Raw genomic sequence first — 27,267 nt, forward strand, 5'->3', positions numbered from 1 at the left:
CTTCGGGCTGTTCCTGCAACCTTCGGGTAGCATCATTGTGGCACTGCAGGACGCCCAGGATGGACATGGCGTCTGCGGAATGGGAGGGGGAGTTGAAATGGTTCGCGACTGGGAGGTGCAGTTGTTTAGTGCGAACCTCCCCTCCCATTCTGCATCCCCGCCTCTTTGACCGGTCTGTCTCCTCTCCACCTATCTTCTCCTCTATCCATCTTCTATCCGCCTCCCCCTCTCTCCCTATTTATTTCAGATCCCCCTTCCCCTCCCCCATTTCTGAAGAAGGGTCTGGGCCCGAAACGTCAGCTTTCCTGCTCCTTTGAGGCTGCTTGGCCTGCTGTGTTCATCGAGCTCTACACCTTGTTATCTCAGATTCTCCAGCATCTGCAGTTCCTACTATCTCTTACAGAAAATAATGTTATATGCAACAATGACAGATGGAGAGAGGCATCAATTTGTCTTCACTAGATATAAATGAGTAAAAGTGACTGTTTCACCTAAGTTTTTTATGGGTAACACTTAAAAATATTTTTCTGACAGCAGGTATAAATTTCAAGTGCAAATGTATAAAATGCATTATAGTACAAAGAAGCTGTTTTATTTTTAAAAATGACAATATGTGTTTCTGTTTTATTACAGCTCACAAAGCAGTGACCTGATTGTAATAATGAATTATGAAGTGTAAAAGGGACCCACTACTCCAAATAATTAACAGATCAGCATTTTGAAATTTGAGACAGGGGGCCAGGGATCTGCTTTTTAAGTGTGCACTGTGATGTGGAATACCACACAATGTGCTTCTATAGTGTATTGTTTGATTACATTTGTATAAGGCCATGGATGATAAAACTGCCACAGGGGCAAAAAAAGACTAGGTATTCCATGTTTAATGCCCAGTCTGAATTGAATTTGTTGAACCAAGACAAGACAACTGTAGAGAGGCTACAAATGGCCTCAGCACCCCAGGCTATGGAGGGCTCCCATTCATGGTAACTATTAATGAGTAATAAACTATAGGACCTTGTAGGCGGGTGAGACAAGGTGGGGCTCAGCAATGGTGCCCCCTCCCCTGTTCAGCGACTGATACTTGCTGATACCATGGATCCCCACCCTAAGAAAAGAATCCCACCCTACAACAGCTGCCTAAGATGAGGAAAAAAAGAATTGAAGGAAGTAAGGAGAGCAATAAAAGAGACCAGTCTTACATATTTCACCAGAGTAACAGCATTAACATGTATTTAGCTGAGCTTCACATCTTGGCAACAGAACAGTGGGAGCTGCATGAAAGGAACAGCCATACAATAGATATCCAGTATGAATTAACCTAGCTTGTGCCATACAGCCTGCATTGCATTGTGGATGACTACCTGAAAGCCAAGTTGCAAAGACTTAATTTTGTTTCTCTTGCAGTTGCTACAAAGGTGTATTCCTGACTTTTTCATTCTGACAGCGCATCTCTGATTAGAAGGGAAATCTAATAAAAATTGGACTGCAATCTTATATTGAAGGGTTTTAAATTGACACCTACCTACAATGTAAAGAAACCAATGGTCCCAATCGGCTATCAACAATTTTTCCCAATTGCTCATGAGTGCCATCTGCTCCTGGAGGCAAGGAATGAAACCATTTCCTCAAGTGTTGGACCCTGCCTCATTTTTATTCTTCTGAACCCCGTTGGGCTGACTTTGTTTTAAGACAATTCCCAAAAGACTGAAGGTAGAAACTAGAATTAAATTTTTGATGGAGACATTGGATGTTCTACAATGATGAAAGGGGGTTTGGTAACATTCTTAAAAGACAAATTGATCATTATTTGATGGGAGAAAAATAAAAGGTGAAAGAAGAGGAGTTTGGGAATTAGTACTTGGATTTTTAAGTGATTTAGCATGAATGGGGTGAATGCCCACTTCAGTAATTTGATTCTACAAGTGCTGAAATAGAACGGACTGAAGTTGTTTGTGAAATTGGTCAAATCTTTAAATGGGCTGTGGGACTCACGTGACATGACATGAATTTTTTGTTGATTTTGTGATACAGAGTCTGAACAGATAGAGTGTCGCACAAGATCTATGATTGCACAACTTAATACAAAAAAAGTGGGAGAAAGTGGTATTTTTGAATCACTCAAAATATAAATTCAATCTTAAGTAATTTTAATGCAGTATTCAGATTGGTGAGAGTCCAGGGCAAGTATTTCTTTTAATTGAGCATTGGAATTACCCAGTGTCCTATATCTGAGTCATCTTTGTGATGAGAGAATAAAACTATAATGGAAAAAACAATAAACAGTTTATCAAAAGAAATGTGCTGCCTCTGAATGAATAGTGTAATGAACTCACAAGGTTGGGACTTATCTCGATGTAGCATACTAGGGTCTGCCTTTTGCCCAAATGGCCCGTTGCTGTGCTGAAACACTGAAGTTAAACATAGAAACTTAGAAAATAGGTCCAGGAGTAGGCCATTCAGCCCTTCGAGCCTGCACACCATTCAATATGATCATGGCTGATCATGCAATCTCAGTATCCCACTCCCGCTTTCTCTCCATACCCCTTGATCCCTTTAGCCACAAGGGACATGTCCAGCTCCCTCTTGAATATATCTAATGAACTGGCTCTGACAGCTTCCTGTGGGAGAGAATTCCACAGGTTCACAATTCTCTGAAAAAATTCTTCCTTATCTCAGCCTTCAATGGCCTACCCCTTATTCTTAGACTGTGACCCCTAGTTCTGGACTTCCCCAACACCTGGAACATTCTTCCTGTATCTAGCCTGTCCAATCCCATCATAATTTTATATGTTTCTATGAGATTCCCCCCTCATTCTTCTAAATTCCAGCAAGCAGAAGTCCAGTCAATCCAGTCTTTCTTCATATGTCAGTCCTGCCATCCTGGGAATAAGTCTGGTGAACTTTCACTGGACTCCCTCAATAGAAATAATGTCCTTCCTCAGAATAGGAGACCAAAAATGCACATAATACTCAAGGTGAGGCATCGCTAAGGCCCAACATAACTGCAGCAAGACATCTCTGCTCCTATACTCAAATTGTCTCACCATGGAGGCCAAAATGCCAATAGGTTTCCTCACCACCTGCTGCACCTGTATGCCAACCTTCAGCGACTGTTTCACCATGACACCCAGGTCTCACTGCACCTCACCATTTCCGATTCAATTAATAACCTGCCTTCCCGTTTTTGTGACCAAAGTGCCCCTTCCCTGTCATTTTTGTTTTAATATGGGACAAGAGTGTTGTGGTTAAGCGTTCAGAAATGGTATTCAGTGAGTGAGTGAAATTGTTATCCATTTGATCTGTGAAAAACAGAGATTTCATCTATCTCAAGTTGGCGGCTTGTCTCACCTGATAGGAACAAGACTGACAGTGGTGGATGTGCAGATTTAAATCAGAGTTTAACACATTAAATAGATTTGCCTGGAGTGCACGTTTTGGTAAATAAATAAACCACAACAAATAAACCACAAGAACATGCTCCCTGAAATGATGGTGAAAAGCAGAAAGAATCATAACTTTCACAAGGCAATTCTATCTAGACTTGAAGAGAAGTTGCTTATGAGACAATGGTGAATCAGCAGAAGAGGTAAATCATTCAAAATACTAGTATGGAAACAGTGGGCCGAGTGGCCTCATTCTGTGTTGTTTGAGTCATTGATATATGGCCTGACCCCATGCAGGCTGGGAACATTGTGTGGAGTCTGTGTGGAGTTTGCACATTTTCCCCATGTCAGCGTGGGTTTCCACCAGGGTTCTCTGGTTTTCCTCCCACAGTCCAAAGATGTGCAGGTGAGGTGGCTTGGCCATGCTAAATTGCCCATAGTGTCCAGGGATGTGCAGGTTAGGTGAATTAGCCATGAGAAATGCAGGGTTATAGGGATAGGCTAGGGAGGTGGGCCTGGGTGGAATGCTCTTTGGTGGGTCAGTATGGACTTGAAGGGCCAAATGGCTGGCTTCCACACTGTAGGGATTCTATGATTCTATAAAACTAATTTGTGCTTGGTTAAGGAATGGGGATTAAATTGATTCAATGCTCCGCAGACAGGTGTGAAAAATCTGCTCCTAGTGGAGCTATGATTGGATTTTTTATCAGCTGAGGGTATCAAGGGAGAAGGTTACAGATCAGCTGTGATCTGAATGATGTGAAGGCAGTAGCAGGCTCAAAGGGCTGAATGGCCTCCCTTTCCTAGGTTCTTCATCGATCCTCCTGGAAAATACTTGCTCAACAGTGATACATTCGGGTGTTAGTTTTTTTAAAGGACCTCACAGATGTTATAACACACCTCTGGAGAAAGTGGGGTCTGAACCTGGGCCTCCTGTTGCAGACGTAGGGGCACTACCAAGGCACCGCATGAATCTGCATTGGGTTGCTATCCCTCTGGCCGAAACAATGGACACCAGTCAACGCTGATGAAGAGGGCAGTATACAGGAGAGAGCAAGATATCTAATGCTGTGGAATCACACCATTGCGTGATCAGCATTTAGCCGAGAACATTGGGAAGAAACTATATACATCGTCCGTTTTTAACATATCGGCAACATTAAATGTAGAGAAAACAATTTTCCCAAATGCATTGACAGCAGGCACAAAACATTAAACAAGTTACACAGTTACAAGTGTTCAATATTGGTTGATTTTTCGGTGAGGGATGTGCTGAATCCCTGAGTGCAAGAGGCGGAAACAGCTCCTCTCCCAAAGAACGAACGTCAGCATCTGTCTGAGCGTTAAACTGTTTGACTTCGTTGGGAAAATGAGGCTGATAGAGAAACTCGCTGGGATGGGCTTTCCTTGCTGTCCGCCTGAGCCCATCTTGCAGGGTTAAGCAGTGACAGTGGAGGTCGCTCTAATCCATGGAATCCCCTCTTGCGCGCACACATATACACACAAGCACAAAAACACATTCCACACTTCCGAACATCTGCTTCTATCTCACCAGCTAGCTTGCACAGTAAACAAAAAAAGTTCCATCATCACTGACTGTTGAGGTCCTACACAGTCATCTCAATTTAGCCGATCAAAATTGATAAGGAACAAACAACAAGGTAAAAGGGACCATCTACCACAGGTTACCTGAGATTAAAGTGCTAAAGGAGAGGCCAATCCTTTAAATACCACCAGATCAATTATTGTTTAGGTCATTTCTAGGCTTGTTTTTGCCCGTTCTGGTGCCAGACTTTATTCAACTGCAAATCTGCAACAGTGGTCATTCAATGACCCCACTTAGAAAAAATCTCATAGGGGTTTGCATTGTATAAAAGAAATAGAGCTGTAAAAAGGATTTTGGTTACAGTTCCACCAGCAAGGTCCACCGCCTAGCGCCTTAGAATCACTTCCAAGGTGAGCCAAAGACTTATGAAGCCTGACCTGTATCACAGGATTTTAAAAAGAGAGCGTGGAAAATATACAGCAGGTATGTTGAGAAGAAAAAAAAAGTTTCCTTTTGTCAGCATTTTGGAAAAATCTGGATTTGAGTCTGGATAGCCTATCTGATTATTAGGACATCACTGTCCAACCCAATACATGTTCATGCTCACTTATGCCAAGGTCAAATGGAATATTTCAAGACTGACTTTAAAGGGCAGCATTTGTATCGATACAAAGTGGTTTGGGGGTGTACTGCCATCTCACATGAACTTGAGCACCCAAAGTAAAAGTCTACTGCATAGAAACTATCCTTTGAATCCCTCCACACCTTGGTCTGTATGTCTCAGTCCTGCACTGATCACCATTTTCAATATCATAATGGCGAATGAATTGTGAATTATTACATAGCATCTTTATATAGCTGGGCTGGCTGCCAGTTTAGTCGTAAGAGTAGACACTAATGGCAGATCAGCACATGCACATATACGAGCAGAGTTCCACCCAACAGGGCCTGAAGCTATGAAATGTTCTGCATTGGTAAAGACAGACTGTCCTAAGATAAACTGCACTCGAATTAAAAATCTAAAGAAGGATACCTGGGATTTTTAAAAAAACTCTGAACGGGTTTAGAGCAGCTATAATTATATTACATTTTGAATGAAGTCCAGGCGATGTGACACTACCTTCTCAAGGTGGTCTCAGACTTCGTGTCAAAATTCAGATTACACTGGAATTGGGATTTCAAGTTAAGCAGTGCTATATACACCAATGGAGAAACTGAGATCTAAATTGCCTATTACTTAATATCCATAAAGAAATGAATAAAAAGTCACCAATGCAAATTGTTGCCAATTAAATTTTAACTTACATAATTAAAGTTTTATGTGGTATCTCTGCGTGCGTGTGGGTGGCTTTAGTAGCAATACCCCTGGAGCTAATTCTGCATATTTCTGCTCATGCTGAGTCCTTTGTTAACCCTGAACTTAATGTAAGATAACACATACCCATCTCAGTGCCCCGGGTTCAGTGTCCTCTCGCTGTATTGTGTCCTTGTGCTCTGAGGGTTGCCAACCACAGCTTAACTCATGATATCACAACGTGGCAAAATGAGAAGGCATGCCCCAAGAATTACCTCAGCCAGAACAGTGATTGCATTGCTGGTCCAATTTGCTTTAGCCATCTCACCAACTGAGTTAACCAGCAGTCCTCAGGTCATTGTTTAGTTTCCTAAACGTGTTACATTCATGAAGTGCACAATCTAATATCTATATAAGTTGATACTTCACTTGCACATTTCATATATCTATGTACATCTCTATTTCTACAGGGATGCTAGGCCCTACTTAAAATTTAAGATTCCACTGAAAATTTGATGGCAATGCTGCTCCAACAAGGTTATCCTTTCCTGAGCATTTCTTTTGATTCCTACAATTTTCCCCAGATCCCAGTTTGTCCAATGACCTCAATCTTTGGCTGGCTTTATGGTTTATTTTACTTGAGATGTTTTTGGGGCTCTTACTGATTCTTACTTCGTAAGAAGTGGGTCACCAGCGCCTTTTGAAGAACAGTAATGCTGGTTTTGGCAGTGACACCCACATCCTGGCATGAATAACTTAATATTAATGTAATCTGAATGTGATCCTTCTTTTATTTAGGTCTGATTTTGATCTCCTGTCTTGTCCTTGAACTGCCCATACGAGTTTGGTAAACCTTTGAGATATTTCCTTGTATTACAGTATCCAGGAGCACTGTAGTCATGCCTCTAAACTGGCAAGCAAAAATGCTGCAGCAATAACTGGGAGACATGAGTTTAAATTCTTGTGGTCACTGGCAAACTTACATTCATTAATTATTTAAATCTGGCACAAAAACTTAGTATTAGTGATGATGTCCATGAAACTACAGAACTGTCAGTAAAAAGCTAATCGGCTTACTAATGTCATTTTGGGAGGGAAATCTGCCATCCTTACATTGATCAGCCCATGAAACTATAGCACAGACTTAATTCCAAGTGACCGTGAAACAACTGATCTCCTAAAGTCCTTTTGAGAAGGAAACCTGCCGTTCTGACCCAGTCTAGCCTATATGTCTCTCCATAGACACATATAGTATCTAAAGCAATGTGGTTGATTCTTAACTGCCTTGAAATCAATCAGCTGTACTATAACTACCACACTGGACTTAGAGTCATAGCAGTCTACTGCATGGAATCAGGCCCTTTGGTCCAATTTGCCCATGCCACCCACTTTTCACAATTTAAACTAGTCCCATTTGCCTGCATTTTGTCCATATCTCTCCATACCCATCCGATTCATGTACCTGTCTAAATGTTTCTTAAATTATGGAATTGCACTCGCTTCCACCACTACCTCTGGCAGCCCATTCCAGACACTCATTACCCTCTGAGTGAAAAATGTGCCCCTCTGGACCCTTTTGTATCTCTCCCCTCTCACCTTAAACCTATGCCCTCTAGTTTTAGACTCCCCTATCATGCAGAAAAGCTGTTGGCTATCTACCTTATCTATGCCTCTCATGATTTACAGACCTCTATAAGGTCACCCATTCAGTCTCCTACGCTCCAGGGAAAAAAAGTCCCAGCCTATCCAACGTCTCCTTATAACTCAAACCTTCCTGACCTGATCTTGATCTCCTGCCTCTGGTTCCCATGTTATTATCTCATTTTATCAATATTTGATTTACAATATGCAGTCCTGTCACAACATGACTATTTGCAACTATTCCAACATTGCTGCTAGTTCTCTGTGCATGTCTGTACAATGATTATTGTCACTGTCTCTGATTGCCCTGTTTGTGACAACAACTTGCACTTATTTAGTCCCTCTACTGTAGGCAAACATCCCAAAGTGCTTCGCAGGTGTGTAATAAGACAAACATTGACACGGTCAAAGAACGAGCTATAAAGACAGGTGAGTAAACAAGTGATGAAAATCGCAGTCATGTTTATGAGGGATCTCAAAGGAGGGAGAGAAAGGAATTTCAGTGCTTGGGGCCAAAGTGGTTGACTGCATATTTGGGATTATTAGGGATGCAAGAATCTGGAGCTGAAGGAATATGGAGTTCTTTGAGATTTATAGGGCTGCAGGAGATTACGGAAATATGGATGCTGAGGTCAGGAGTGAAATGAACATGGGAATGGGAACATTAAAATTGGGACATTGATGGACTATGTAGCCACTGTGGGTCATCTGCACAGGGGATGATGGATGAATAGGACTTGGTGCGAGCTCAAATATAGGCAAGAGACTGCTGGATGAGTTTATGGACGATGGAGGGTATCAAATGTTTATATGAGGATTTCAGCAGTAAGTACAGGTGGAGACAGGTGATATTACAGAAGGTGAGGTAGCTGTCTTTGTGAGGGAGGATGTCTTTTTGTTTCCGAGAATATAGAATACAGTCATTGCTCTTTAAATGATAGCCCGAGGATTCTGCTCCCACGCTGTATCTGATTGTTTCAAGATTACCATAGCTGTTCAGATATCACCATCACTGATATATTTGTGGCACCACTGGGATTACTGTCTGCTCTGTGTGCATGTTATCCGTATTTTTATTGGTACATCTCAGTTACATTAATCCTACGCATTTTATTTGTCAATGCATGAATTACTATAGATAAAAATAAACACCGAGGAACGTGGATTAAAACAGAAGATGCTGGAAACATATAACAGATGGATCGGATTTGAAATAGAAAGATGGGGGGGTGGTGGTTAGTGTGGAAGTGTCATGCTTAGTTGGAGCAGGGGTGGATAAACCAGTTAGGAGCAGATTATACCTGTTATACAGCCTCTAATTATTCATTTCATAAGACTTAATTGGAATGAAAACCGTTTGGGCTCTATAATAAATGCCAGTCTGCTTTGGCTTGTTTTCCACACCCATGGAAGTTGAATATTCAGCCCAGAATTTCAGTCTTATTTCTTGCATGACTGATATGTGATTTTTGTCTTCTCCCCAGATCCCCTGAATTTGTTGATAGTTTAGGCCAAAAAGACATTTGATATTCTCACATCGGTCATCATTGATGTGTGTGCTCTAATAATCAGCAGCCCTAATAACCTCAAGGGGCAACACTTTCAAAGAGACTAACCTTACCCTTGCTGAATGTTCACAGTCCATAGTGAGGGTTGTTGGATGAATCAAGGGAAGTGAACCCTGGTCCGTAGTTTCTTTCCTGAAATAATGGCTGCTGGCCATGAACTGGGATCAAAGCTTAACTCTTCTTCATATGTAAGGCTCAACTATTCACTGGGTAAACTCACTGAGCCATTAGAGAAGGTCTCTAACTGGCATTATTCTAGATTATAATCAGTACCCATATTATCATCATTAGACAACCAGGCATTTCAGAACGCATCGAACTGGAGTGGAAACAAGTATGTTTGCATGTTCTTCAGCCCTGAGGGACTGCCTAAGAAGAAGACTGTCATTTCAAAGGCACATATGTGTATCATAGATCTCTAAATTCTAGTCCTTATCTGAACTTGCTACTCCAGATTCACATGTTACCTCTTGATTGCTATCACTGATCTATATTTCTTAGTTGTGGATTAGAAAAAATATCTTTGCTTTGGATTTTACAATTGTTTATCTCAGTCCCTCAGTGATATATTTCTACTTTATTACAGAACATTGTTTAGTGTTGTATTTCAGGTAAAGGGCAGAGGCTCACAGCACAAAATAGCCCCCAATGTTGACAAGTGTATGTAAGAAGACAAGTTCCCTTAAGGAGCAATGTTTTGAGGCCTGGGTTTAAAGCCAGAAAGGGCAGACCAGGAGAGATAAGAAGTTGTGCTGTTTAAAAACTTTGGGAAAGAGTGCGTTAGCACAGAAGATAGTGTAATGAATCATGACTTCAGCACAGAGAACAGGACACTACATTTGCAGCTTGGGAGCAACAGGAGAAGAAAGCCCTGGGAATGTTGATAAATTCGAAAAAGGCAAGAGGCCTATCATTATGGTTTAGACTTTAGATTTTTGAGTAGTTAAATCCTTGTTTCCAGGCACAGAATATCCCAATCCTCCCATTATTCTACCTGTTTTAGTTGTCACAATTTTGTATATGCCACTGTCATCACAATCTTTGTATCAATCTATTTATTTTGTGAGTAATATTCGCTGCTGGTTTCAATTTCTTTTATGGTCTTGCATGTTGTATTACAATTCTTGATCTGTGTACATTAAATCCCACGATTGCAATGACAGATATATGTCGGGTGCAAGAGTTCTTCTACACGCACGTCCTTTTTTTTCTCTCTTATCTATGTCTTGTGTGTCTTTAGCTCACTTGATAGCTATCCTTTAATTCTCCAGCCACATTCCTGGATTTATGACAATGTAAGTTTTTTTTTAAAAATAACAGATCATTAAAGATAGCAAGCCTTTTCCTCTCTGGCTAACCTCTGCTCCCCCACACTTCTTCATACAATTATCAGTCTCTCTTTCCAGATTTGCAATTGTTTCTGGAATCCCAAGCTACGTGCAGCGTGATGTAGCCTTCTCTGACACTGTTGCAATGGTGAACTGCCACTTCATTCATGCCCCTGTTATCTCTGGGCTGTCTACCTTGCGCGAAATAACCCGGGATTTCTGTTTTCTCTCTGTGTACCTTGTGTGACCACTTTGCCGAATACAGGCAGCGTGTCGACAGTGGAGCAGTTCCAGCGTCGGTTTCTGAACTGATGCTGACACTCTTCAATCGCCAGCTCCGCTCCCCTCCGCACCGAGTCCATCACCTCCACGTTCCGCTTGCAGATCTGGATCTGTCGGTTTATCAAACCCTTCAACTTCTCGCACGTCTCCTCATCCTGAATGCTGGCGATCGACGACAGCTTGGCCAGATACCTGTTGAAACAGCCAGAAGGCAAACGGTGGGGAGGGTGGGGTGAATAGTTAGGAGAATCCGTCATTGTACTGCAACAAGGGGTGTACTGCAGCAGTTTAAAATAAACTGGATATCTCGCCACAAAGTGCAACAAAGCGGATCAGCCACTTTGCAAAGCAGGGTGGGTGTACACCGGGATAGAAAGCAAGAATTCGACCTCAGTGTAAAATTTATTGTAATGCAACCCAGATATCAGAAAGCCATTTGCTGGGCCAGTGCCTTAGAATAAATAGCTCAGCTGTCTGTTTTGTCTGACTTCACTTCATGTTTAATGTTTTGTTCTCAAATGTTTGTAATCATACAAGGACAACAGTCGATGGAGATTCGATTTTTTTTTAAAAAGCACGTGGGACGAAAGTTGTTTGTAAGCCCCAACTTTCCAAATCCACTCATTGCTCCAGTAAAATTGGAGTTAAATAATTTGAACGAGCTGGAGATAAAACTCATGACAATTGCTAAAGGAGGAAGACCGGAGGAGGAAGGCATATTAAACAGCTCAGATTCGACAACCAGTTAGACTGAAAGATCTGGCTTGTTTTTTTACATTATCCTTTAATAATGTTTGTAGTATTTTATTAATTAATTGGTAATATTTTCTGCAAGTATTTGTTAAGAGGAGCGTTTTAACTCGGTATTGAGCAGTTTCACAACACTTCCCTACAGTGTATTTAAAACGGATGCATACAGAACTGTACGTATGTTTGGGGGAGGGGTGTAGGAACAATTATGTTTTTACGTTGGGGGCAGAATAATTTCTGAAAAAAAAACGAGACCATGGATTTTGGGAATCCTGTTGGTCACATATTGTATATTTCGCACAAGTCCAAAAGTATGAAATGTTATTTGTTTGGGAACGGGTTCCTCTCTCGCATTAATGTATATTAATAAATAAACCTCAAAATTTTAGCTGCTCCATTGCTGTGTCTACACTTTAAAACAAATTCTTAAAGTATTCTTCACAAGACACATTCTCAGCCCGAAAATTTGAATCAATTAAACCAAAACAGTTGTAAAATCATCAGATACTTCATGTGCACTTGTAGTTTATGGGGAATTATCTCTCTAAATTCCACTTTAGAGAAAAAAAAATGACCTGTGGTGAATTAGGGACACCCACCACTTGCCTTGCGGTTAATGAGTTCTCTCTCCATATACCAGCATGAAGCCTGCTCGGTCAGTCAACATAGTTCTGGTCATGGTAACAATGCAGATTCCTGTAAGCTAGAACACTCTGTGTTTCACAGATTTCTCAAACTCTAAAAAAGTTATTGGAAATTAACGCATTTCCTTACCCAAGCAACAAAGATACACGCACTTTTTGCAATTAAAGGGTTAAGGGTGTTTGGATTTTCCGTTCTGTATTGTGCATCTTTATTTAACGTTATAACGCTCCCCCCTCTCACACACACACCCCTCGAATAATTTGATCAATTGTAGGCTGCTCTGCCTTCTCTCTTTTAGGCTAGGGTCTTTCCACTAAATACAATCAAGACTGGCGAGATATCTGTTGTTTCGGCGGTTCGCAGCCCTATGACAGTGTACGAGACTTGTTGTATGTACAAAGCTGACCTTCAGCTCCCCCTTCTCCGATTTGCCCAGTGTCGTTTGGAAAACAAATACTTTCTTTAATCAGACATGGGAAATTGAGGAGCCCACCTCTCTCACACTCCTATCTCTGTTTCACTAGTTCTCACGTTTTCTCTCTCATGGTTTTGGGACTGAAGATATACACTTTCCAACAACAGACAATGACGGACTAATTGTCGTAATTCCGTGCGATCGCATGAAATGCTAATTGTACAGAACCAGTATTCCACTTCAGTAGAATTACTTTATATATTTTTTAACAATCTCCACATGCTGACAACTTAAATGCACGGTAATTTTCCACATGCATGCTTTTTTTTGCAAACAATTCAGAATCCTCTCCTTACCTCAGTTATACTGTACATGGTCTGCTTATAAACTTTTTATTGTTGAACAGTCAATAATTGAATACTGACTAGCATTCCAAACTGAACATCACCACAATACAGGGAGAGGCTACAATCCAGATACCGTCTCGCTTTTATTCCTCAATTTTATCAACATATTTTGACTCGTCTCTTTCTTACAAAATAAAACCACGGGAAGAAAGCAGCCCACAGTTTAAATAACACGCCTGTCATCTGCCGGTACCTTCGCTCACAGTATGAATGAAAAATGAGGATTAATTGAAAGCACGTATCTACTGTAGTCTAGAGCAGGTCTGTACAAGTCGACCCTTTTCTTTCTCTCACCCTCGTGGACCACCCCACTAACTAATCAAAAATTGTGAATCGAGATAAATAAATAAGGTTGCTACCCTCCGCCCGGAGAGCGCAGTGATGCGAGTTTAAAAAAAACACGTGATAAGATAGTGAATTTACGTATATACTTATCAGTAAAATTACAGATCATAAGATCAGTTAAAATTACCAAATACATTTAACGATAATAGAAGACGGCACTGTCTTTTTTGGGAAATCTTTCAGAGCTGAATGACAGCATAGGACGAGAGTCAAGGGGTCAGAAAATACTGATCCGAATGCATCTGGAAGTCTTAATTTTTTAAAAAAAATATATAAAACGCAGAAAAAAGTGACCTTTTCTGGAGAGAGAATTAAACTTGAACGCACCCCTCACCTCATGCATTCTGCCCGTGGCACCAGCTCACCCTCAGATGAGAGAATTTGAACGTTTCCTCCTCTTTGCAACAATGTTACAAATGTAATAAGTCATAATTATCAACACTTACAGCCAGTTACTAGCATTTGCCGAAAACAGAGCCAAGATCAGGACGAGAAGCGAACGTAGGAAGGAGACCGGAGTCATCACGAAGGCAACTTCAGCAACCTACAATCCAGCAGAAATATTTCTCCCCTTAATTTCAGACAATGTTTTCTTTTTTTTTTAAGAGAAATTAGCGTTTCAGAACTTCTCCCTCATAAAAATCACATAAAGTGCAATGAGTCTTTCTTTAGCTTTCCAGGCGGTCTGTTACAGGTTAAAACAAATCTTCGACCAAAGAAAGTTCCACTCAATTAGTTTTTTTCTTTTTTAAGAAAAGGTTATAAATCGTGGATGTCGCCAATATATATTTGTGTAAATATATACGGACAGTCTTTAAGTGCTGTTAGAGTGTGGTTATAAGTGTTTTCTGGTGAAATAGTACAAGCCTTTCGCGGTCGAAGGGATGTGATGTGAGTTTAGCGGAGATTCGGCGGAGCCCTAGCCGGGTCCAGGCGAGCTCTGGTTGGGGTTGCACAGGCGGGAGTTAGCGCTGCGAGTCCCGGTGCGGTGTCGGAGTCTTGTATCCGTGGGATGTTGCGCCGAGGCTGGGTGAGCAAGAGAATGCGAGGAGCCGAGGCGAACCCCTGCTCGGATCCCCGATCAGGCACAGATTCCCCCCTCCAACCTCCCTCCGGGAGGGGGGAGGGGGGCGGGCGGGGAAGGTAGCTCAGGGTTGGACCGGCCACTTTGTCAATCAAGCCCAACATGCTGTTTCCATTCGCCGCTGTGTGTGGTGTATAGAGAGGCGCTGATGAGTCACAGATATACTGACAGGAGAACCATCTGACACTGAATACAGTCGAGCTGGACAGTAAAGCTCCAAAAACAACCGGCAGAGGGAGAGAAGCAAACGAGAATGTCAGCCACCAAATGTCTCACCCCAAGTGCCAGCAAGTGCTTCCCATTTTCATTCTGATCAAAACGAAATGCCCTCTTTTTGTTTTAGCACTCCCAATCTCTGTAACAGCATCCCTTGGGGACATCAACCAATTAAGTCACACTTCATGGACAAGATTGGAAAGTTCAACGTTGGGCAGTCTGTTCTGCCAGAGTATCCGAATCCAAGCCTTAACCTGTTCTCACTCATCCTCGCCCTTTCCAGAATGGGGGTGGGGGGGGGGGGGGGGGGGGGGGGGGGGGGTCAGAAGGCGGCGACGGGGTCAGAGCCTCCCAGTTCTTGGGAGCACTCTGTCCATTTGTCACATTTAGTCATAGAGTCGTAGAGATGTACAGCATGGAAACAGACCCTTTGGTCCAACTCGTCCATGCCGACCAGATATCCTGAATAAATCTAGTCCCATTTGTCACCATTTGGCCCACATCCTTCTAAACCTTTCCTTTTCACGTCCCCATGCCTTTTAAATGTTGTAATTGTAGCAGCCTCCACCACTTCCTCTGGCAGCTTATTCCATACACGCACCAACCTCCGTGTGAAAAAAGTTGCCCCTTAGGTCCCTTTTAAATTTTTCCCCTCTCACCTTAAATTTATGCCCTCCTGATTTGGACTCTGTTACCCTGGGGAAAAGACCTTGGCTATATACCCTATCTATGCACCTCATGAATTTATATACCTCTATAAGGTCACCCCTCAGCCTCCTACACTCCAGGGAACATAGCCCCAGCCTATTCAGCCTCTCCCTATAGCTCAAACCCTCCAATCCTGGCAACATCCTTGTACATCTCTTCTGAACCCTCTCAAGTTTCGTAACATCTTTCCTACAGCAGGGAGACCAGAACTAAACGCAGTATTCCGATAGTGGACTAACCATTGCCTGGAACAAGGCAAAAATCGCAACTTTTCAAACTGAAAATGTCACTGTATATCCTTTGCTAGTATCACAGGGAGAAACGAAATGGCCAGGGAAATAGGCTCATGCAACCCATGCCTACACAAAATCATGCTCTTCACAAACAGGTTTGTGATTTAATTACAGATGGTGGAAGAATCTTCTCCCAAGGTTAGTATTGATAGCAACGATGAGAACTGACTGAGAAAGGAATCATAGATCACAGCGACCCATCAGGATCCCTAACAGTAAAGTAAACTTTTGTACAGAGACCAGTCAGAAGCCACACTCTGAAGAAGGTTCACTGAACTGGGAGCGTTAGCTCTTGTTTCTCTCTCCACGGATGCTACTAGACCTGTTGATTTTCTTCCGCACTTTGTGTATGTTTTTGGTGCAGACCGGACAGTTCACTGGAGTCAATTGAAATTGCTCTTATCTCTGATATAAAAGGATCAATTATGACAGAATACAACGGCAGTAGATCCCCCAAAGTTTGAAAAGACAGTTCATGGGGCGAGGGTGCAGCGAGGGAGAGGAAGAGCTATTGCCGTTTGCAAGACAGCTCGCTTTTTACCGTTCATAAGCATCGTGGATGACAAATAAATTACATGGCCATCGCAATCAGTGTGCCTGGTCCATTTGCGCTTAGTTTTTGACATTTAAACTATTAAAGGAACTCCACTAGAGGAGCGTAGTTTCACCTCTGAAATTGTGCTCCAATCCAACCCAGACACGGAGCTGACCAAATCTCTATTCACTGACAAAATGTAAGCACTTCATATGAAAGAAATGTAATGCTTTGGCATGTCTTGAGGATGTGCAGGGTGCTATACTAATTAAGCTCTTTTTAAAGGTGGACAGTACGCATACTTACACATGCATTATCATTAAATTAATGATATAAGAATAGTTGTCATGGTAATGTCGCGCTGATTCAATAGCATATACTCTCTTGAAATTGCATTTAAAGTGCATTAGTTTTCTGCAATGGAGGTAGTTTTACAGCAAATCTAATACACTCTGCACCTGACCTGAACAGGCTCATAAAAGTTAATGATGGCCAAATTGGGAACATATTCCATTCTTTTACTTGAAATAATCTGCTGAAGATCTTTGACAAAATTGTACTGTTCGACCTAGACCTGGAAGCTTTGACTCTGCAATGATTGTTTCACAGTGCAGTCTATTGCTGGAAGGAAGCTCTACCTGCAAAACGTCTGAAAGTGAATGATTGAACTCCATTAAGACACAGTTCCTGTTTGGCCTTGCATGTAGGCATGGCTCAATTTTTTTGTGAAATTTGAAGGTTTCATGTTGAAAACACTTTGTAGGATGCAATATTACTGTCGTGTTAATTGGTAATTTGGCAGTATTGATCTGATGCTAACAGGCTATATTGAACTGGATTCAAGCACTGATTGATACCTGAGAATAAATAGAAGGAATGTGACCTCAAGGAGCAGACTATTCAATAGAATAGTGTTTGGATCTTATTGAAAACTGGCGATATTTAATATGTGAATCAAAAACTAAAAACGGGCCCAGATTCAAATCAAGCCCAAATTGATAAGCCAGTTAAAAGCTGTTGCCTTTGTCTGTTGACCATAAAGCTGCATTATGAAAGAACTTGTATAAGGATTAATTCATACCCCAGTATCTCCATTGATCTAACATCTTAAGGTAGGTCTTAATCAACCTCATACAAAATTGAGCCACTTACTGGGGAAGAATAGCTGAAGAGCTTTGTTGTTGCCTTCCTGCTGTTTCTTTTTTACCTTTAGAGTACATTCTATTTGTCATCAAACAAGGCATTTTACTATTGGGAGTGTGACATTTGCATGTATCAGATACAAGTATCCATGTTGTGTTCAACCAGTTATTCAGAACTGCTGCTTGCAATTTCTGGAGTGTGGTTTAAACCAACCCCATTTTGACTCAGAATAGTACCACTGAGTCGAAGACTCAATCCACATGGTGGTCCACCTTTGGCAATAATTTGGAAAACTCACCGAGGGAAGCAATAGGATGGCTAGTTTGGGAAAAGCAACATTTCACACAGTAGTACTACAACACACTTCTGTTGTTTGAATTGAGAATGGTGGGCATTTTACACTGCAACTAACTGTGGTACAACAGAAAATGCAGTACACATCCGGGGAGCTTCACAAAAGCATGATCAATTTGGCATTAATTGGGTTATGACTGAACATGTAATTTCTAGAGTAAAAGCGTAAAGTGCAGGAAATACTCAGCAGGTCAGGTAGCATCTTTAGAAAGAGAAACTAAGTTAACATTTCAGGTTGATGATCTTTTGGCAGCACTGGAAAAAGATAGGGATGTAACAGCTTTTAATCAAGTACAGAGGAAGGGGAAGTTGGAGGAAGAGGAGGAGAGGAGGACTGTCTGTGAAAAGATAGAAGGTAGTTAATTGATGAACCAGATGATCATGCAAGGCATCAGGAGGTGTTAATGAGACAGTTTAAGAAATAATATGCTCCAACCTATCATGTATTTCATGGCCTTGCAGTGCCAGAAGTTAGAATATATTCCATTTTCAGCAGTAACATTCTTCACCTATGAACAAAATCATAACATCTAACATTATAGTGAGATGAATCATCAGGACCAGAGGAATTCTGAGTATTGAGCACTGCAAATTGTAGGAGCAGTGGGAAGTAACGTGGGAGAATGTATGACATTGAAAAAGGTGTAACGTACAAAAATAATGAAAATACTCAAGATAAAGGAAGGTCACAGGAATGGATTGTATGGGAAATGAAACTCTTAATCTGCTTTCATGTTGGAAAGACAATGGGGTGAGATGTATTGTGGCTGAAATATCTCCTGCTGATACATGTTTAGCTACTTTAACAACAACTTAAGCCTGTTTATTTTCAATAGGTTTAGAACTGCATTAAAATAGAACAGACAGGAATTTCACACAAATACATTAACCATTATGCTAAAAATAAACAGCATGCAGAAAATTAAACTTACTGTCATATTTTTGATATGGTCTAATGACATTGCTGACATTGAGCTACATTTGGGAAGCAATTTGCAATGAGGACATGGTTATTTAAAATTGAATTTTCTTATTATTCTTTGTCATACATAACGTAACTGGTTGCCATGCTGTTAAAAGTATTTTTGATAATTTTGTCTCTGTCTAAGTCACTTCTTTAAATGTTGAAAAGTTATTTCTAGGCATTAGAGATACTCTGTCATACATCAATTGACGTGCTGTGCATTTCCAGAATTTTCTTTTTATGTTTTACAGCATTTGAAGTTCTACTTTTTAAACCTTTGTAAACAGAATTTGCTATTTGTGTTTTTGCCTACCCTTACTGCGTCACTCTTACCCTCAACAAGCTAGCAACGAAAATGAAACAAGCAAAGAAAAGGTGGTAAATATCAATGCCATAATGTTGTCAAGGAATTAAGCACAGGCATTGCCTCATCTGTTATTATAGAATGACTTTGAAAAATATTTCTCTGCTTGCTTGCATGATGTCAATGTGCCATACAGAATGCTAGTTCTTATTCACTGTTCTAATGGAGACATTAATCTAGCAAAAATAAATTCACCTCTTCATTAAAACAGTGGACTGATGACGCAGTGTAGCATGGTTTGCAAGCTAATACACTGATCTCTTTTATTCCTAATGTGGGATGCCTTGGAAATCAATACAGATAGATGTTACAGAGAAGAAACCTGATTTCCAAAAGTCTGTATACTTGTCAAAATGATAATGCTACATATTTCATAGCTACCTTTACCTTGTTTTTACCTCCCAGGCTCAAGGTAGGAGTATAGACAAGTGATGACCTTTTGGGTATAGCAAGACATGACACATTTCCTAGAAGAAACTGGTTGGCTCTTTACAAGAAACCACTTTCCAAGTTTCATTTGTCTTAATCTTTTGTGCTGTCCTTTCCCACTCCTCAACCTGAGGAAGTGCAGGTCTCCTGTTATCACTTTATAAAGCATGGGCTTGGCACCCCTATTAATCAAATCTACAGACACTGAAAAACGACTGATTTACTACTGAGCACTGGGCCACTAGCCAAGCACAATGTGGTAAAGAGGGAAAATATTTTAAACAGTTAAATTAACAATAAAGTAGATTAGCTCCATTTCACAAAGTTCTATTTAGCTCTGCTTTTCTAAGGAATTTAGCGTTGATGATTGTTCCAAATAGGAAAGTTTCATATTTAATGACATGTAAAGTCAATTACAGGAAAAGGATATTTATCTTGTAACAAATTGTACTCCTGAAAGATAGGGTTTGAAAATATTACAGTGCAATCTTACTAAATGCAAGGATATTCACAATGTCAAAACACCTCATAACTGGCCCTCCAGATAACTCTGTTATATGGCTAATATATTGAGTGACTGAGTCACAAGGACCAAGGAATTTGTAAGTTTTCAGGAGGTCAGTGCAAGGAGAACAGCTGCCTCAATTGAGCCCACGCTTCATGTCAAATAGGTGAAAATTGACTAAAATTTCAGCTTCTGACTATTGGAGGCTTTGAATAGGACAAGGTCAAACCTTGTTGCAGTGCCTCTCATGTTGATGAAAACCATTGTGGTATTCACCAACTTCTTCTCAGGATGAAGGGTGACTTGCTTCCACTCTGGTTCGATGAAATCTGAAATGACTTCTATGCCCAATTCATGACCTGTAGACTCTACCATGTATGGTGTAGGTGGTGCTGAAGGTTTAGGTTTTTGGATAAATCAAGAAGAATTGACTCCTATGTCACTAGCTCCTTTTGGGTGGGATCAGGGGATATTTGCAATATCAACTGGGGCTTCTGCATGTGCCTAGTTTATGCTGTTTTCTTGGGACCAAACATACCAAAATGAAAGCACTGTCATTTACTATCTTTGTCTAAACTTAAAAAATGCTTCTTTACAACGTCAGTAGGTTGTTTGACACTTTTGGAATCATGCATAGCAAGGATCATCACTTTCAATTGTGATGAGCTTAAGGGGTCAAGAGAATCCCTGTATTTTGCCAGATTACTATCTAACAGGGAAAAGTTGTGTGAGTTTAGAAAGTGAAGATGGATTATTTTTAGTTGATGTTGGAAGACACAGAATGCAGTGAAGTTACAAATAAGGAAGTCAATCATGTAGAAGCTATTGATTACATTTCGACGGCCCATTTTCACAAGGAACAGAAGATTAAGGAAATTTCAGTAACACAAATAATAGACTAGTTTGAGCTTAGTATGCAGATTAGGAAAGATCAGTGGCACAATAACTTTTCATATTTGAAGTTGTGGTGAGTTATTCAGAATATTTTGAGAATATTTGAGTAAGGGGCATTAAATCTAAAAATGTAATTGTGCAGATTCAACACTGATTATAAATAGCCTTTCAGTGATGATACTGTAATACTTCAAAAACTATTTGCAGGTCTTCTGCTCACTTTTATCCCTGGTGCAAGAAATCTCATTCCACATTTTAGTAGCTCACCTTAAACTCTAACAACAAGACTGAACAACGTGTCAAATTTATGTTAGAGCTTGATATATTTTCATTTGAGCTATAACTCAAAATGTCTGCGCCAGCTAAATTCACATATAAATATAAACCCTAAACAAATGACTTCAAATGGGATGTTGAAGAAACAGAAGAAATCAAAGCTGGCAAGTAATTTTGAACTTTCTCTTGGCTTCCTGAGTGGGATTTTCTTCATGTTTATTGTTATTTCCTGGGTGGATTCACGGTGATGTACCTGGGCTGTGGTATTGTATTGTCGAATCCCTTCCCTGAAAAAATATATTGAAGTTTTCTGTTGAAGGTTGAGAGGAGATATAATTTGTGTTCAAAATCATGAGCGATCTGAACAGACAGTTAGGAAGAAACTGTTTCCATTGATAGAAGGGGTTAAGGACTAATGGAAACTGATTGGCAAAAGAGACAACAGAAACATGAGGCACAATCCTTTTCCACGATGAGTGCTTGAGATCTAACAACACATCATAGTTATTTTAATGAACCTGTTCAGACATATTATGATGCACTTCAGGCAGGTGGGATTTGAACCCAGGCCCTCTGGCTCAGAGGCAGGGACACTACAGTTGTATCACAAGACTCAAGAATGCGTATCATAAAATGAGTTTGGTGGAGGCAGATTCAATTGAGACCTTCAAAAGAGAATTGGATAATTATCTGAAAAGACTTGCAGGACTGTAGGGAAAAGACAAGAGAGACGGACTATGTGGCTCTTACAAGGAACTGGCGTAGACACGATGGATTAAATTGTTGCCTTCATTATTGTAAACATTCAATAATTCCATTTAATGTGACTAAAATGTGAAAATTTGCTGTACAGAGGTCAGATTTAGATATAGCTTCAGTGCCCCATGTTAAACGTTAAATTTCCTTTCTTCACCGTTTGTGGCCTGTCTCCTGAAATGAGCACTGGCAAGGAAGAGGCAGTTGGTGTTTTGAAGTAGTTGCCACCTTAAGAAACTGGAGCTAATGGTCTCCTTCTGAGGAGAGGGAGTTTGTTGCTGAAAGCTATTGTTTTGGTACTGCTTTGGCATCTCATCTTTGCTGATCATTTCAGCATTGTTCTAACTGTTATGGCCTTTTATTTGACTCAATCCATTCACTGATTGAAGGATACTGATTGTTTCATATGTTTTTTTTTTCAAAATTAAGGCAGAGAAGAAGAGCATCATAAGGAGTTGCACAAAGATTCAGGTTAATTTGGCACAATAGACACAGTCTAGTAACCAAAAGACTCGGTGTATCAAAGCAAAGTGGCCAAATCTCAATCTTCCCATTGATCGAGGAGACTGTGCCTCCACTGTTTGACAATATCAAAGTTGTGCTGAGGAAAGGAGAAGTCAATGTTTTGGGTATTATCCTTCTTCAGGACTGACAACAGATAATACCTGAAATGTTGATTTCTCCTTTCCTCCAGATGCTGCCTGGCTTCCTGTGTTCTTCCAGCCTCCTGTTTGTTTACCTTGGATTCCAGCATCTACAATTTTTTTTTGCCTTTAACCAAAGTTGTGCTACCTGTTTGCCTCTGACTTGGAGCCAATCTCTGTTGGAGGCACAGCAGTGTTTGTGCATTTTAAAAATTCTTTATTATTGGATTGCAGGCGTTGCTGGTTTGGCAAGCATTTATTGCCTATCCCGAATTTCCCTTGAGAATTTTGTGGTGAGCATCTTTCTTGAACTGCTGCAGTGCCTGGGGCATAGGTACACCTACGATGCTGTTCGGAAGGGAGTTTGAGGATTTTTATCATCACAGTCAAAAATCAGAAAACAAAAGTCAGGCTGGTGTACAGTTTGGAGGAGAACTTCCAGGTGGTGATGCTCTTATATATCTGCTGCTCTTGTCAGATGGTAGAAGAAGCTGTCAAAGGAGTCCTTATGAGTTAGTACAGTGTATAGTGTAGATAACATATACTGCTGCCACCGGAGGAAGTAAATATTTAGGGTGCTGGATAGGGTGCCAATAAAATGGGCTGCTTTGTTCTGGATGGTATTGAGCTTTTTGAGTTTTCTTGGAGCTGCACTCATCCAGGCAGGTAAGAAGTATTCCATTATTCTCCTGACTTGTGCCTTGTAGGTTGTAGACAAGCTATGGAAATTCAGGAGCTGTGTTATTAGTCATATAATTTCAGTCTCTGACCTGCTGTTGCAGCCACAATATTTATATGGTGCAGTTCAGTTTCTCGTCAATACTAACCTCTAGTATGTTGATAGTGAGGGATATGGTGATGTTAAGGCCATTGAATGACAAGGGGAAATAGTTAAGTTCTCTCTTACAGGAGATGGTCATTGCCTGGCACTTGTGAGACATGAATGTGCTCATCAAATTCAGAATGGCACTGAAATTCTACACCTCTGGCTGCTTTCAGCTTCACTCAGGGACACGGGTGACATCAAGCTATTCCAGAACAGTTACAACACTGGCATCTACATGATTATGTGGAGAATTTCCTGGTATGTCTTGTACTCAAAAAGCAGGACAAATCCAGCCTGGCCAATTACCGCCCCATCAGTCTACGCTCGATCATCAGTAAAGTGATGGAAGATGTCATCAACAGTGCTATCAAGCAGCACCTGCTCAGCAATAACCTGCTCAGTGATGCCCAGTTTGGGTTCTGCCAGGGCCACTCATCTCCTGACTTCATTACAGCCTCGGTTCAAACATGGACAAAAGAACTAAATTCCAGAGGTGAGTAGAGAGTGTCAGCCCTTGACCTCAAGGCGGCATTTGAATGTGGCATCAAGGACCCCTGGCAAAACTGGAATCAATGGGAGTAGCTCTCCACTGGTTGGAGTCATACGTGGCACATAGGAAATGGCTGTTGTTTGAGGTCAGTCATCTCAGCTCCAAGATATCTCTGCAGGCACTTTTCAGGCTGATCTGTTTCAATCAACCTGTTCAGCCATGCTGGGACTTGAACCTGGGCCCCCTAGCTATGAGGTAGGGGCCACAGAGCCTGAACTCCTCAGGGTACTATCTAAAGCCCAACCATCTTTGGATGCTTCATCAATGACCTTCCCTTCATCAATAGGTCAGAGATGGGAATGTCTGCTGATGATTGCGTAATATTCAGTACCATTTGCGACTCCTCAGATGCTGAAGCAGTCCATGTTCAAGTACACCAAGACCTGAACAATATCCAGGCTTGTCCTGAAAAATGGCAAGTTACATTCACACTTCACAAATGCCAGGGAATGACCAGCTCCAATAGGAGACAAACATTCACTCCCTTCACCACTGACACTCAATAGCAGCAGTGTGCACCATCTACAAGATGCACTGCAGATAATTCATCCAAGATCCTCAGACAGTATCTTCTAAACCTACAACCAATACCATCTAGAAGGACAAAGGCACCTGATACGTGGGAACACTAATCTGTACAATTTACCCTCCAAGCCACTCGCCATCCTGACTTGGAACTATATTGTCGCTGCCTCACTGTTGTTAAGTCAAAATCCTAGAATTCCGTCCCTAGTAGCATTGTAGGTCTACTCACAGCACATAGACTGCAACATTTCAAGAAGGCTGCTCACCACCACCTTCTGAAGGGCAACTAGAGATGAGCAATAGTTGTTGGTCCAGACATTGATGTCGATTCTACACGAAACAATTAACCGACATTTTGTTTGAATGAGCCAGCCAGTTTAGATCATTTACTTTGAGCCTCACATGACAATGTAATTGCGTTGTTAACATTTATGGTCTAGTAGAATGTCTGTAGCTGCAAAGTGTAATCAAATGTACCCACATCATCAAAATGATCATAACCAATCTGTAGGGCAGTGCTCCAGTCCACTCCAACGGAAGTGTTTCACACTGTGTTCTATGCTATGTCTTGTATGCATACAGTTTTGGATTTGCAAAGGATCTCAATGAAGGCCCTGGAGGTGGTGGAAGAAAGTGAACAAAGTCAATGGAGTGACCAGTCAGACTAGACCATGCTGGAGGAAGAAACATGCAGGGAGGAATCTTTGCCAGCCCTGAGACATCATGAACAAAGCTGATAACAGAAAACTTCGATTGTTTCCCAGGCAAATCTGTTCTGGCAGTAATATCCACTTTCTGCACATACTTCTGACATCTTTTGTGTGCTGACATTTCACTGTTCTGAACAACCAATGCTCCCATTTCAGATCTTCCTGTAGCTGATTTGCCTAGACACAGCTTCTCTTCGTCATGAATCAATCTGCATGTTCCATCAGTAGGGTTACCCATCACTATGAAATATACTCATCGTCTTACCATCCTTGTTCACATATTTCCTCTCAGCGCTTGAAACCACGGGGTTATTTGATAGGCTTTTTATCAGGCACTTGATTTATAGTCTGCCTGATTTTACTTTCCACTGAAGCTATTGCATGGTAAGAGAGGCCCACAGTCCAATTCTATAGAATGTGATGGACTAAAATTAAAGTGTGAAGCATTTCAACCTAGCCTCCTAACAAACTCATTGAAATATGATGGCTTAAAGATCCCACCCAGCATTAGAAGTGTGGCTGTGATCCACCTTCAGTTGTGAACCAGCCTTGCTGAGGACAGTGCCTTGCTGACCAATAACCAAAAGTAATATCAGACTTGGTTCTCATTTAAACTAGTCTGCAGCTAACAATAGCAACCTTGCAAGCTTAATAGATACCTCAGCATTCTTCAGTTTTCATATGTCAGGGGTTAATTACGTATGGGAAGAAGCACTGAAACACAGAAAAGTATCAAATATCATGACTTCCATATTGTAATAAGAGCAAAAAACCCTGGAATTAATCAGTAGATGGAGAGAGAAACAGAGTTCATGGTTCAGTCTGATGACCATTTGTCAGGACAGAGACTCTAGGACACTTCTACTAACATGCATGGAAGGTCCAGTTGTTCCACCTCTCTCTTAATCACGTAAAGAACTGCCTATTATGAACAATACAGTATATTCACAATTCCATTTGAATGCGTTGATTTTTTAAAATTGTGAAATGTAAAAAAAGGCCAAGAGTTCAGAATCTAAACTTGATTAGAATAGAGTAGGGCGGAATAGAGTAGAATAGAATAGAATGGACCCCAGTAGCAAAATGGTGTCGTGGCTTTATCTGCTGGTCCTGGGGGAAGGCAACATCCTTCTGCACAATCCCATCCACTAGGACCTCCCAATGCCTGCCCACAAAATGGATTGTCAATTTCCCCTTCTCTGCCATGGTCAGGGCACAATAGTCTTCTAAAGACAGCTTCAGAACCAGGAACCCGGGATGTCCCAGCGGTGGTGAGTCCTTTAGCCTACAGTGAGTGGGAGAATCAGGCTAGTGTTGAATGAGAGGGGCACCATGGGACGTGGTAGGTAATTAATGTGGTGAGTTTGCAATGATAGCATAAGAAAACCTGCTGAGCTTCACTGAGAGAAACTCGGTGAAACTTGACAAAAAATGACACCGCCAAAATATGGGAAGATTGAGCTTGCTGGAAGTGAATGTTTCGCAGTTTCCTAATCAAACTGTCCTGCCGTTTATTAGAAGTGTACTTACAGAACTTTGGTAATATAAGATTTATTTGCACACATTTCACTCTCTACACCAGACTATGTTAACAAATTGGTCCATTTCTTTTCAGCACTTTGTAGGAAGTGTACGGCAATATTTAATCTGAATGGTCATTTTCCCAAACTCCCTGATCTTTGAAGGGAACCATTTGGATTTTGAAGTGTTTAACTGCCCATGTTCCTTTGACCTGTAAAAAAATGAATGTTGTCATCATTGATTTACAATTAGAAGAGAAAAACTTTATAAATACATTAAAAGGCCGGTTGGACATAAAGATCATAATCTGAGACCTGAAATTCTGCAGTGATACAATTGGTATCCTGTCATAATGTGGAGGTGAAC

At 41.0% G+C, this 27,267-nt stretch overlaps 1 protein-coding gene across 2 annotated transcripts in view; it reads right to left on the reverse strand.

Moving 5' to 3' along the window:
* wnt4 (wingless-type MMTV integration site family, member 4) overlaps positions 1–14,669 on the reverse strand; it is a 26,327-nt gene extending 11,658 nt beyond the window's left edge. Inside the window, exons 1-2 of one of the 2 annotated variants that reach the window (XM_048614992.1) lie at positions 14,051–14,669; positions 10,999–11,234 (exon numbers count right to left, since the gene is read on the reverse strand). In XM_048614992.1, the coding sequence (XP_048470949.1) occupies positions 10,999–11,234; positions 14,051–14,127 (313 nt within the window). In that variant the 5' untranslated portion in view covers positions 14,128–14,669. Of the gene's footprint in view, positions 1–10,998; positions 11,235–13,208; positions 13,301–14,050 lie in introns of those variants that run through there. The other variant, XM_048614993.1, reaches the window with a different exon arrangement.
* Positions 14,670–27,267: the final 12,598 nt, after the last annotated feature.

Source organism: Rhincodon typus, chromosome 31, assembly GCF_021869965.1.
Source record: "Rhincodon typus isolate 14 chromosome 31, sRhiTyp1.1, whole genome shotgun sequence".
NCBI classification, from domain to species: Eukaryota; Metazoa; Chordata; class Chondrichthyes; order Orectolobiformes; family Rhincodontidae; genus Rhincodon; species Rhincodon typus.